We start from the raw sequence: 12,739 nt of genomic DNA, 5'->3' as shown, positions 1-12,739 counted from the left end.
ATCAGTCTTCTGTTTATTAGATTTTGAAGATCAAGATTCGGTCTGCCAATGAAGCTCTTCTTTGGACTCCTTCTACGGGTGTTTTCTCTACTAAGTCAGCCCATCGGTTTTTCACTTCTCAGAGGACTTCGATCACTTCACCTTTACAACAATCAAGTTGGAAACTTCTTTGGAAGTTAAAACTTAATCATCGGCTTTGCCTCTTTCTCTGGAAAATGGTTTGGAATATTCTTCCCACAAAGGAGCGTATTTCTTCAGCTATATGTTCTCAGTCTATATCTGATTCTACATGTTCCCTGTGTTCTTTTCTACAGATTCCTTCGTTCATTTTTTTTTGTCTTGCCCTATTGCTAGGGTGGTCTGGAGAAATTTTTTCTAGCCTTTGGATATTCTTGCTTTGTGTATTTGTTCTATGGCTGATTGGTTACATATTATTCTTCATCCTTATACTATTGGTATTCCTACTTCTGTCTCTCATTTTTTCCAAATCTTTGCAGTAGTTGCCTGTTATCAAATTTGGTTTGCCAGGAATAAAGCTCATCATGAGAATTTGGTCCCCAATGCTATGACTATTTTTGCCAAGATCAATCGTCTCTCCAATGAACATTATAGGGCTTGGAAAATACAGGTTACTCCTTTTTCTGCGTGGACAAGGCCAATTGCATCTACTTTCAAGATCATTTATGATGCTGCTATTAGGAAAACTTTTTCAGCTCAATCGGCTGTTTGTCGTGATTCTAATGGTTTGGTTATTCAATGTTTAGCTCAAGTTAGCCCCCCTTATTCTGCTATTTATGGTGAAGCCTTTGCGGCTCTTCTTGCAGTTCAACTGTCTCTGTCCCTCAAGCTCCCTTTAGTCATCTTTGAATGCGATTCTCTTATGGTAACTCTTGCCATTAACAATCCTTCTATTACACAGGATTGGCGAATATCTTCAGCTATTTCGGATTTCTTCTCTATGATTCCATCCACAACTAGCGGTCAGCTAGTCATATCAACCGAAGTGTAAATTTCTGTGCCCGCCATGTGGTAAACTGGGCCGCAACTAGATTCTCTTCTAACTGCATTCCCACTCCTTCCTGTTTCCTAATTTCTTTTCCGTCCTGTTTAGGAAAGAAATCTTCTGCTTCTTTTTTTGTTCCTTGATTTAGTTTTTGCTGTGTTTTTGATAGTATTTATAAAAAAAAAAAAAGAAAAAAGAATGCATTTAACTCGATATAAAGTATAAAGAATTTATTTGAAAAAGTGAATTTTTTTTTTTTGTTTTGTTTTGTAGTGGTTTTTTTTATTTGAATAGTAATAAAAAATGATTGATGTGAAATAAAAAATAAAAAAAGTTAGAATATTTTGAAGTTATTTATTTTTTATTTTTAGAGAAGTAAAAAAGAAATGATATTTGACCGCTCTATAACACAACTATTGACCTTCCTTTTCTTTTTTTCTTTTTTTTTTTTTAATTAAAAAAAAACTACAAAACCATGTAAATAAAAAGAAGAGAGGAGTGAGTGATTAACAAATAGAGCCAATAATTTTCGTATGAAACGACAGAGAGATTTTACAAGGGTAGCGGTGGAGCCAATCCTATTGGATCAATCCTGCCGCCCATTTTTCAGTTTTTGAAAATCCCCCGTCATTCTCCCAAGCCAACAGTTCGTGGGTGAAAAGGGGACTTTTTTTGGCGGGAAAACTCTCCCATTATTTGAAATCCAAACGACTCTCCCACTAACTTTCAGGGAGTGTTTGTGTGCGAGTATGGAAGGCAGCGAAAGCGAGGCGATATTCAAATCGCTGAATCTCAACCCCCAACTCTTCATCAACGAAACCCTAAACACCGTCGACGACGTGGTCGATGACGCTTTCCATTTCTTTCAGCAGTAAGCAAGCCCCTCCCTCTTTCATTTGACGCTTTCACTTTACTGATTGCTAATCTAAACAATGTCTTCCTGGTGGCCCTGCAGACAAGCCTCAACCCTTTTGAATACCCATGCCACTGACAGATCCGAAGATCTAACCAAGGTAATTTTCTTTTTTCAATTTTCTTTAAATGTTTTTTTCTATTTCACTTGTAAATCTAATCTCTCATTCTATTATAAATATAGTCTTCTTCAATTTTCTGCTCACTTTCTTTTTCGATTTTAAATTTGGTGTTTGTGAATTGGTTAGTCAGCTTAGTCAGCTCATGCATACGGAAAAAGCTTAGAATTTGCGTTCATTTGTATCAGAAGCTTCCAATATTGCAACACGAAGTGGTAGATTTTTTTTTTGGTTGACGGCAACTGCTAAGGAATTTAAGTAATTTAATACCATGTGGTTGTAATTGTTTGTTGGTTGTGCGTTAAGTGTTTGATTCTTTTTTGCTTTTTTTTTTTTTTTGATGTCTGTAGGGTATTGCTAATGTACGCAATATGGTTCAGTCGGTTTTGGATAAGCGGCTGGCTATGTGGGAGAAGTACTGTCTTCACCACTGTTTCGCTGTTCCTCAGGGGTTTTCTATTTCCAGAACTGTAGGTTCACTCTGTTAATTGGTGGGGTTAGGCATGGGTAAACTTTATGATTAATGCTAATTTCACCTGCTGTGAGCTGTTATTGTTGTTCTATTTATAAGATATTGATTGATTGTGGGGTTTCTTATTTATTGCATTTTTATCCTGTGAAGTAATATACTCGTGCAATTGCCCCAGGCAGTTATGTATTAAGATTAGTACTAGTCACATTTCATTTTAGCTTTGCACTCTTGTTGTGATTATATGGATAAATTTATCCAGACATGGGAGGGTGCCATATCCTGTTCTTGTTTTGACAGCAACACTGTATTATCACATTCTATCATCTATTCAAGCAATCCATGCAAGCTATTATAGATAGCCTACCAGCATTGTACTGCATTCAGGGAGGGGATGCGCCCATGCTCACTTCCCTGTTCCAGTTCTACTTTCCCTGACAATCCCCATTTTGGGTAACATTGTTATCTAGAAAAAAAAAAATCAGTTGTGTTGCAAGCCTTTTGTACTCTTTCATGGTAACCCGCATTTGGTTTGTATATATATACATATTTGTTATTTGGTTTCAACTAGTTCTCCTAATTACCTCTCACTCTTGTTGATCTTTTCACATTTGCGCTAGAAGCATCCCCTTTGTTAGCATAAGTTTATGCACTGATCATTAAGGGAACTACATATTGGGATTGATAATCTTATGCTTCATTTGCTTGTTATTTTTCTCTGAGGTTGAAATTGTATAAGTTGCTATAGGACCAACAAATTTGATACATTCATGTACTTTGATTGTAGGTTGATATATTTGCATTAGATACAAAATAGGGTGCAAAGTTATAATAAAAGGGAAAGTTGATCGAATGCATCAATTATACTTTTAGGCTGTTGAAGTTGAATATTTTTTTTGAGTAAACAAGAAACTTAGAACATTTATCAATCTTTTGAGCTGATAGTCTTTTCCTTGTAAGTCTACCAATTGATCTTGGTACTCCATTTCCTTTTTACTTATACATAAAAAAATTCTACCAATTGATGTTCTTTAATGCTATTACCATATGACAAGAGAACCTCTAATTAATTAGATTTAGTTGTCGATGCACTGGGATTGTGTGCTTAGATTTACTTGACAGAAAAATGATTGGTACTGATGTCATGAAATGATGTGGGTTTTACTCTATTGCATAGAAGGATATAATATATTATAACAAAGTAAAGGAGCCCCACTAGCCAACTTATTTCAAAAAAATAACGAAAAGAAAAAAAGGGAGCCCAACTAGCAGAATAGACATAAGTGATATACACTGACTTATTAGAACCAATAATTACTTGTAACATTATGAACTGAGAATAATTTAGCATCTCGTGGTCAATTTACAACTATTGAGATCATGAACTCCATTCACATTAGTAAATGCTTATAGGTTACATGCGCAGTAACTGCAGGTTTCAGGGGAGACAAATGTCAGTGCTAACATTACCCTTGAGTTCAATAAAGTATGCGTAAAGCTGTCATGAGAACTATGACATCCCATAAAGTTAATCCCACTTTGAATGGGTGGGTTTTGAAGGTTTTGTATAGGTGTTAAGTCTTACTTTGATTCTTTACTAGGTGAGACTGGGCTTTAGAAGTAATTTCAAAGATATCCAATTGTAACATTTACTAGTCCTTTTGGAGTATAGGGTAGATGTGAATAGCACTTTCTCTAGGTTGTGACAAGAACATCGGACGAGGTAGATGAGTTGACATGTTCAACTCCTGGTATAATGTCTAGAAAACTAGTGATGATAAATATTTATGGAGCACTACATCTAGTGATATCACTAGGAATTATGGCAATGATCCTTGGACCAAATGACATCTCCCTCCCTAAATAGAGGGAGGAGGGTGAAATCACGGGGTTCAATCTTGGAGCGAGCCTAGTTGTGATGTGTGAGTCCAGCTGGAGCGTCTGAGAAGCGAGTTGGAACGATTAATTGATCGTTTGGATGTGGGCTTGGGTCATTTTGGGCTAGAGCGTAAGTTTAGCCCAGTGGGAGGTCATTCCTATGGGGGTCAAAGCCCAGTCCATTAGGAAAGTTGCTCTTTATTAACGCGCATAACTTATAATCAAAGGATTCAATCACTCAAGACACCTCTCATCCTTTACGTGAGTCTAATGATAAATAGATAAGAGATAAGAGCATGAAGAGATAGAGATAGGAAGACATTGTAAATCTAACTCAAACTATGTACAGATGAGGAAGAGTTATACTTCAATATAAAGACATAGAAGGGGTAGAGTTGTATAATATATTGTAAATGTTGTATATATCAATCAAAACTCACTGAGGTGAGCACGGTGAATATATTATACAACAAGGGTTATTAGGTTCTCTGGTGCTTTAGAACCCAAGTTGATGGGCCATACTAAAGATGCGATTGTTAGGAGCAAGGGCCTGCTTGTGACTTGGGTCAAATGTCATATTTGGCCTAGAGTCAAACCCACCCTAAAGTGGAGGGTGAAATCGTGGGCTAGGGTTTTGGGGTTGGGCTTGGGTGTTGGTGTGGCTTTGCAGATGTGGGCTTGAGTTTTGTCCAACTCGATGGATCTCTATTTACTTTGCCGGTGAGCCTTGTTGCTTCTGCCGTTCAGATGAGAGGAGATCAGAAGGGGATTTCAGTGGACGATGGAGTGAGCCCACTTGCCGACGGTGTTCTGCCAAAGATCTTGTCGGCGAGCACTCAGATGCAGCCTTTCTTTTGATGTGTTCAGTGAGGGTTATCTTTTTCCCTTTTTTTTTTTTTTTTTTTTTTTTGAAAAAAAAAAATTCCGCTATGAGATATATGAACTCTAATGATATTGAGGTTGAGATAATAGTACTTAGTGAAAATTGGAGATTTCCTCTTTCGCCTTTCATTAAGTAAAGGCGGGGCATTACAGTTTTGGTGGACGATGGTGTGGGCCCACTTGCCGATGGTGTTCTACCAAATATCTCGTTGGTGGGCACTCAGATGCAGCCTTTTTTTTAATGTGTTATGTGAGAGTTATCTTCTTTCTTCTTTCTTCTTTGTTTTTTTAAAGAAAAAAATTCCGCTATGAGATATATGAACTCTTACAGCATTGATGTTGAGATAGTAGTTCTTAGTGAAAATTGGAGATTTCCACTTTCGCCTTTCATTAATTAAAGGCGGGGTGTTACAGTTTTGATATCAGATTTGCTGGACCCTAGAAATTGATCTTAGTAGAGTTTGAATCTCTAGGATCTCAGTTATAAGTTGGAATCAATACTAGAGCATAGGCTATGATCAATCTGGAAATGAGATAGGTTTCATGATCTGTATGTCTAAGTGTTAAGTTGTGTAGTCTTTTCCGAAGAGTCTAGCAACTGGTTTAAATTGTGCCGGTCATAGGGCAACTTGTCTAGGATAGAGTGGCATCTAGTGCCACTTTTTGAGGAATAATTATGAATGATACTTTCTGGGAGTATATATTTAAATTGCAGACTTTTGGTGCATATTACTTTTGCAGACTTTTGGTGCATAATGAATTGATTGATATTTAAGAAAGTGATTATTTTCTTACACCCTTCTTGATGAAGTTGGTTAAATAATCATTGAGGATACTTTTTTTTTTTTTTGATAAGTAAGAGAATTTCGTTAAAAAAAAGTGTAAGACGCCCCTAAGTACACAGAAAGTATACATAGAATCAACCCAGCTAGCCCACAAAAAAAACCCAAGAAAACCCACAAGGATGTGCTTCTATCAGATTCCCTGAAAGCCTTGAAGATGGTTGCCGACTTAGCTGTTAATAAGGTTTCGGTTGCAGAGTCTCCAGCGAAGAAGGTTGCAAAGCCTCCAATGAAGATGGGCATTCTCATAAAGGGGTTTCTCTACCGTCGCCTAGATATGCTAGCCACTCTCGCTTCGCCTTGGAAGGTCTTTGATGTAGGGATGGTCGGGCCTTCCTCCCCTCCTAGAGGTTGCTCCATTTCTTCACCCATTGAGGGTAATGGATTCTCCCAATCTCGGAATTGGCCGATCGGTTTTGATCATAACGGGGAGATTGTGGTTTGGGAGGGGGACGTTGGAGGGTGCTTTTGGGGACGAGGCGTTGGCGGCCATTTGGGATGCCATGGAAGAAGAATTTCAGCGTGACAAGATGATATTGTGCCAAAAGTCCAAAGGCAAGAGGGAGTTTTTGAATTTGCATAGCTCTATCAACTATGGCGACGCTAAATCTTCCGCTAGGCGTAGAAAAGGAAAGGACCTTATGTTGTAGAGTTGTGTGCCTTTGTGTGCTTGGGTGGGTTTGTGGGTCATTCCTCGGGCTTTCGGTTTTTGCTTGGGTTCTTTTGAGGGGTGTTTCTCTTGGGTTTTTCTCCGGTTCTTGGGTTTTTTTTCTTTGGGTTTAGGGGGAGTTGGGGGTTGGTTTGGGTGCTTTTTAGGGCCTTTTATTGTATTACGGGGGTTACTAATGGGTGTTTCTATTGATTGAGGATACTTAGTAAGCCCACATAGAGAGCTTTAATGTTTTAAAGGTATAGTTGATAATATTGTAAGTGTTTCGACTTATGTCACAAGGAGTTGACAAAACAAATGGTATGTGGGACTTATAAAGAAAAAACAATCCATATGAATGCATGGAGATCATCTTTCATGGTATTGTGGATAATGCAATTGGATGCAATTGAAGTTGCTTAAAAAATAGATTTGCTGGATGAAATTTTTAGATAGAAAGTTAGCTGCAACTAAGGATTTGACTGCTAAGAGATAATGTTTAGCTTAGAGAGCATATGGAAGGATAGATTGGAATTTATGGCATAAAGAGATTAGGAATGATCTGCATTAAGTTGCAAGTTGGAATAATGAGTTTCGTCTCAAGGAGGGTAGTTTTCCATGACAGAGGTCGTTTCAAGTAAACTAGTTCCACGTGGATTAGGAAGTGACGTGAGGGTGGTTCAATGGGCATACTAAGGTCAGGCCTCGATGTAAGGTGTAGATTGTTTCCATGGAACCGAGAGATAGAGTTAGGTTACGTTTGGCATAGAAACAAATGGCTATTAAGGGAAGTGAACGCAGCAGGTAGCTTAAGTATGTTGCATAAGCTTATAAGCATTATAATCAAGGTGCATAAGATTGATCATGTCAGAACCATTGACGAGTAGAACGATATGTAGAGCCGTGACTCCTGAGAGAAATGATAAACGACCCCTGTAGTGATCAATCTAGCAAGGGAATAATAAAATATTAATGGTAGTGAATTTGAATAAAACAATGGAATGTGAAATAGAATAGTAAGTCTTCTGTTTAGACCGCGGATGATGATAAGACTGACTCGTAGGGTACTTTGGAGATGAATCTCTTGAGGTGTGACGATGGAGAAATATGTTATTAGGCATCTTGATGGATGACTGTTACACAAAAGAGGGTATAGTTGCATCTAAGCAAAGTGATTGAAACAAGCTCAAAAGATTGTAGCTAGCATTTATACACAATACAAAGTACTTTATGATGATAGAGCTCAAAGAATTTTAGTTGTCAAACACATATCAAATAAAAGTTGATAAATTGGAAACCTTGGAATATAGGTTGTGATATAATAGGGTGACCTCAAATAAAGATTACAGATAAGATCACAGGATGACAAGAGTCAATAGAAAAATAAAGACAGCGTGATATGCGGTTTACTAATTAGGGATTGATTTGACTCAAGAGACTTAGTAGTTTGAGTGGAAATTGAAAGAAATAGGATGCAACAGATGATTCGTGTAAGGTCATACGCAGTATGGAGATTTTATGGGTAGATGTGATAGAGCAGTGTAGATGATAAGGTAAGATTTGAATTGTTGAGTGTTGGAATAGTCGGAGTACTGATATAAGATATAAGAATGAGTACCAGTGAGCTAAGTGTAAGGACATAGATATGACAATCAAAGCAGGAATAGTATGCTTGGCGTTGATTATCCTTGAAATCGATCGAGATAACTCAATAGGAGAGCATTGAATAAATAAGATTTACGCGAAAATTTCAAGGGCAGAATTTATATAAGGAGGGGAGAATGTAGTGACCCATATTTTAATCTCCGGATAAATGGATTTTGATTTCGAGATTTAAAATCAGGTTATAACATTTTATAGACAAGATAATAAATTTTGAGGAATTTTAAGGAGATAGTAAATATTTATGAAAATAAATAATAATCTCGGAGGAATTACATGGATATTTGTTAGTTACCAAACGAGCAAAAGTTTAAGCTCATTCAGTTAGTCTAACTATTCTTTAGGTGCTAATCAAATGTGGGCTCCTCTAATAGCTTATTACATTGACGTTGTCTCTCCCTTGCATTCCACTTCTCTCCTTTTTCTCATGTGGTTATATGTCAATATTTCTGATGCTCAAAACTTGTCAATATTAGAGATATTTATTACATTTATCGGTAAAAGCACTTGCTTCATGTCAAGTTTGTGTTGTTAATTAGTTGTATGGAAGAACTCTTTGGAGGTATAATGTACTTTCGATTCTTATTATAATAAACATGAGTTCAATGTCACCCTGTAAATTTATAATTTCCTTTAGTGTAGAGTATCACTTGTCTGCTCCATGTAACAGCAGAATTTGGGAACCACCCAGTTTAGTAGACTCCACTCATAAACATCTATACAAGCCATGGAGGTTCAAACACTTCCTTTCCTTGCTGCATCTCTGTGATATTCTTTAGCTGCACCTCCCACAGGAGGCTGCAATTGAATGTAATGAGATTAGTTTTTCCTTAGTGATTGCAGAATCTTAACTGATGCTGATGGATTTTTAGGCTTTTTATTATCAAGTCCAGTTATATACGAATATCAAATTAAAAAAGACTATAGTCGATGAAGGAAAGCAATTTACATGATAGATTTACATAAGAAATTTGATCTGATACATATGGTGCACTATCAGAAACTTTCTTTATGAAGCAATGCTTGCGAAAATTTTATTATCTTTTTCTGCTATGATGTTGATGATGCAGCCATTGCATGGATAGAGAACAAATATTCTTTTTTTGGAAACTACACGCTAAACCATAATCTTTAGAAAAGTCAAGAGTCGAGCGTGTATATATATATGTGCCATTGTACTCAAACAATTAGAGATTTGATAAGAAGAATTGAGTATTTTGGTTTATGGAAGCCCTGCATGCTTTAGTGTGAAGCCTTTCGCTTTCCCTTAAATACTGTTTCCCTTACTACTCATGCATGTTCATAGCTTTGAAGATTCTTCTTTCTTGCAATCGTTTGATCTCAAGTCCTCAACCGTTTTACTAGATATTTTGAATTCTTAAACACAAACTTTTCCAGACCATAACCCACCAAATAGATCGTTAAGATTACCAGAGAAATATAACATCTTGCTGCTTCCAGAAAAATCCCTGCAAACTTTTTGCTTCAAAAACAGTCCTCTTCACCCTTTAACCATCCATATCTTTTTCTTTTTAATTCCTTTAGCCCTATCTTTCCTAGACCTAATACTTTTTACAAACTGTGAAGATGTCATTCTTTAATCCCTAGCCCTAAAATCCCAACTTTCAGCTCTAAATCTCACCTTGAAACATGGAAACACATATCTAAAAATCTGTCGTATATCATTTATCTTTGTGTGCACTTGTGATAAAAAAAAATTATAGTTTTCTGTGCTATAGACTTTGTTTAATTATATTTATAACAGAAGCTCCAATAAAAGAAATTAAATGTCTTCCTAGGATGAATCAAGTGGCGATGGTTTGATACGCCAAGAGGCACTCTGTGACCCAGACCTGGATGCACAGTTGGAGTCCTTGAGGAACAAGCTCATTGCGGTAACAACAATCCATCATGTTGCAAGTTTGCATGCAATTGTGTTTCCTTTCTGTTCCCCCCCCCCCCCCCCCCCCCCCCCTTCCCCCTCCCCAAACCAATATTTCTTTTTGATGGATATATGATGTACAGGTTGAGAAAGAGTCTACTGTGCTTAACCATGAGCTCCAAGCATTAGAAAGGCATTCTGCGTCTAATAATCGTTGTGCTGGGTTTGTCAATGAGGCATTACAATTATATGAGCAGAACTCTGTGCATGACTTTTTCCAGGGTAATTCCTTCCAAATATAAGTTCTTTGATGTTAGATTGCTGTGACATCCACTTTAATTCTAGGCATTATTTCTTTATATGTGACAGTTGTAGAACTATTTGGTTTTTTGGGAAAATTATAATTTAGCCACCTAAACTGTCAGCCGTTTTGCAAGTAGCTCTACGAACTGCCGATGCTTGGACTCTGGCCCCCAAACTACCAAAAGTTTCAAAAAGGCCTATTTTGTTGAAATATGTTTATAATACCCTTGCCAAGTGTCATTTTTCAACTAGAAAATAAATAAATAAAAAAAAAAACTAAAAAAGAACTGAAAAAACTAAAAAAAGAAGTAAAAAACTAAAAAAAACTAAAATTTTATTATTTATTTTTAAAAAATTGAGTGTTTGGGGGATAGCCAATGAGTTACCCCTAGAGGTGGCCGGTGCTAGGCCACCCCCTAGGGGCGGGGGTGGCCCAAAAGCCGGGGGTGTAGCGCGGCCACCCCCAGACACTAGGAGTAGCCGTGCGGCCATTGCCCACCTCTGGAGGTGGCTTTCGAGCCAACCAATATGAATTTCGGGGTGGGCTGAAGGCCACCCCCGGCCTCAGGGGATGGCTGCGAGCCACCCCTGAGGTGGTGCCAGCAACCTCTAGAGTGGCTCGCGGGCCACCCCCCTCAAGGGTGGCAGCTACCTCCTAAACAACCATTTTCTTTCTTTTTTTTTTTTTAAAAAAAAATAAAATAAAATAAAATTTTTGCTTTTATTTTATACTTATTTTTTAAAGTTTTTTTAGTTTTTTTTTTTTTTTTTTTTTAAATTGAAAAATGACATGTGGCAAAGGTATTATAGGCATATTTCGACAAAATTGACATTTTTGAAACTTTTTGGTAGTTTGAGGGGTCAGAGTCCAAGTGTTTGCAGTTCGTAGAGTTACTTGCAAAACGGCTGGCAGTTTGGGCGGCTAAATTATAATTTTCCCTTGTTTTTTTTTTTTTTTGTAATTAACATTTATGAAACTAGAGTTCAATTGTTCACTGAGAATGCTCTGAGTCTGCGATTATCATTATCACTTTCATCCAGCTTTTGAAGTCATTTCTATACAAATCTAAGCCACTTGATAAGACTCTTGGACTACCCCCTTTTTACTCATAGGCTCTGGTTATGGGGGTGGGTCAAGTTGGGCCAGTTTTAGATCTTACCAAGCAAAAGAATACCTCATTTTCTTTACGTGGAGCTTTTTGACTGATAAATCTACTATTTCATTGCTGTTCACATTTTGATATCCACATTTAGTTTTGTAAAGTGATGTTAATTAATTGTTCAAGTTTTGGTTGATAATATTTGCTGACAGTTTTAGATAGAAATCTTATGAATTATTGCTTAATACAGAGATGGTGCGAACTGGGTCAGAACTCCGTACAAAAATGGTGAAGTTGAAGAGCAGAAGATTGGTAGAGTCTGAACATACTAAAACAGAGAGGATTTACAATCCAAACAGAGATTTGTCTAAGATAGATAGCAAGGGTATCATTAATTGCAACTTACTGTTGTTTTAGTTCTGCTGCTAGTATTATTTACTTTAGGGACTCAAATTTTCACGTTTGTGCTGATGAGAAACACTCCTCTCCTGCAGGCTTCTCTAATGCAAAGTTGGAGGAACTTGAAGAATTTTTAGCGGAAACGAAGAACATTTGAACATTTGTGTTGTTCCATGGGTCTTGGATTGCCAGTTAACCGTTCTTATGTCTCTTCCAATGTTATTAATTGTATTTTGGTTTACGATTTGTTCTTTAAATCACCACGGTGGTGTCGGTGTAATCACCTGTCATATGTAAGTATCTGAAAGTACCGGTGAAGCAATTTTAAGAAAAGGAATGACTCAAGAAGGGGCCAGTTTTGGCATTACCTACAGCAACAAGATTAGAAAAATGCTTCAGTTGGTGGATGTATCACATGCAAGATGCGGTCGATGAAGAATCTGGAGAGGGCAATAGCCCTCTTAGGGAGGTGAGGGCTATCTTTTAAGCTTTTATTTTATGATTAATAACTTTTTTAGACGCAGTGGAAGATGTAGGAGTATGGATTAAAGATGTTAACTCAAAGAGATTTGGAATCCACCAGAAAATAGATAATTCTCTCTTGAAGAAACTTGATTGAAATATTACTCATGAATGTCT

The 12,739-nt window shown here is 37.1% G+C and overlaps 1 protein-coding gene across 2 annotated transcripts; it reads left to right on the top strand.

The window, feature by feature from the left end:
• The first annotated feature begins 1,528 nt into the window (after window positions 1–1,528).
• On the top strand, window positions 1,529–12,480 carry LOC133866992 (protein MIS12 homolog). Of its 2 annotated transcripts, XM_062303661.1 has the most exons (7): window positions 1,529–1,874; window positions 1,959–2,016; window positions 2,385–2,504; window positions 10,216–10,311; window positions 10,442–10,580; window positions 11,952–12,086; window positions 12,196–12,480. In XM_062303661.1, the coding sequence occupies exons 1-7, from the start codon at window positions 1,753–1,755 to the stop codon at window positions 12,255–12,257; spliced, it is 732 nt and encodes a 243-aa protein (XP_062159645.1). In that variant the 5' UTR covers window positions 1,529–1,752; the 3' UTR covers window positions 12,258–12,480. The 2 variants fall into 2 exon arrangements, with proteins under 2 accessions (XP_062159645.1, XP_062159646.1); XM_062303662.1 differs by lacking the exon at window positions 2,385–2,504.
• The last annotated feature ends 259 nt before the right edge of the window (window positions 12,481–12,739 follow it).

Source organism: Alnus glutinosa, chromosome 4, assembly GCF_958979055.1.
Source record: "Alnus glutinosa chromosome 4, dhAlnGlut1.1, whole genome shotgun sequence".
NCBI lineage: Eukaryota > Viridiplantae > Streptophyta > Magnoliopsida > Fagales > Betulaceae > Alnus > Alnus glutinosa.
The sequence above is the reverse complement of the archived record's forward strand: the minus strand, read 5'-3'. Positions and strand labels throughout refer to the sequence as shown.

What these genes read in the sequence shown, in the direction of transcription:
- LOC133866992 (XM_062303661.1), top strand. Translation starts at nt 1,753, where the DNA reads ATGGAAGGCAGCGAAAGCGAGGCGATATTCAAATCGCTGAATCTCAAC. An exon ending in TGAGGAACAAGCTCATTGCG is followed by an intron (nt 10,312 to 10,441) that starts GTAACAACAATC and finishes TATGATGTACAG; the next exon opens with GTTGAGAAAGAGTCTACTGT. An exon ending in TGTGCATGACTTTTTCCAGG is followed by an intron (nt 10,581 to 11,951) that starts GTAATTCCTTCC and finishes TGCTTAATACAG; the next exon opens with AGATGGTGCGAACTGGGTCA.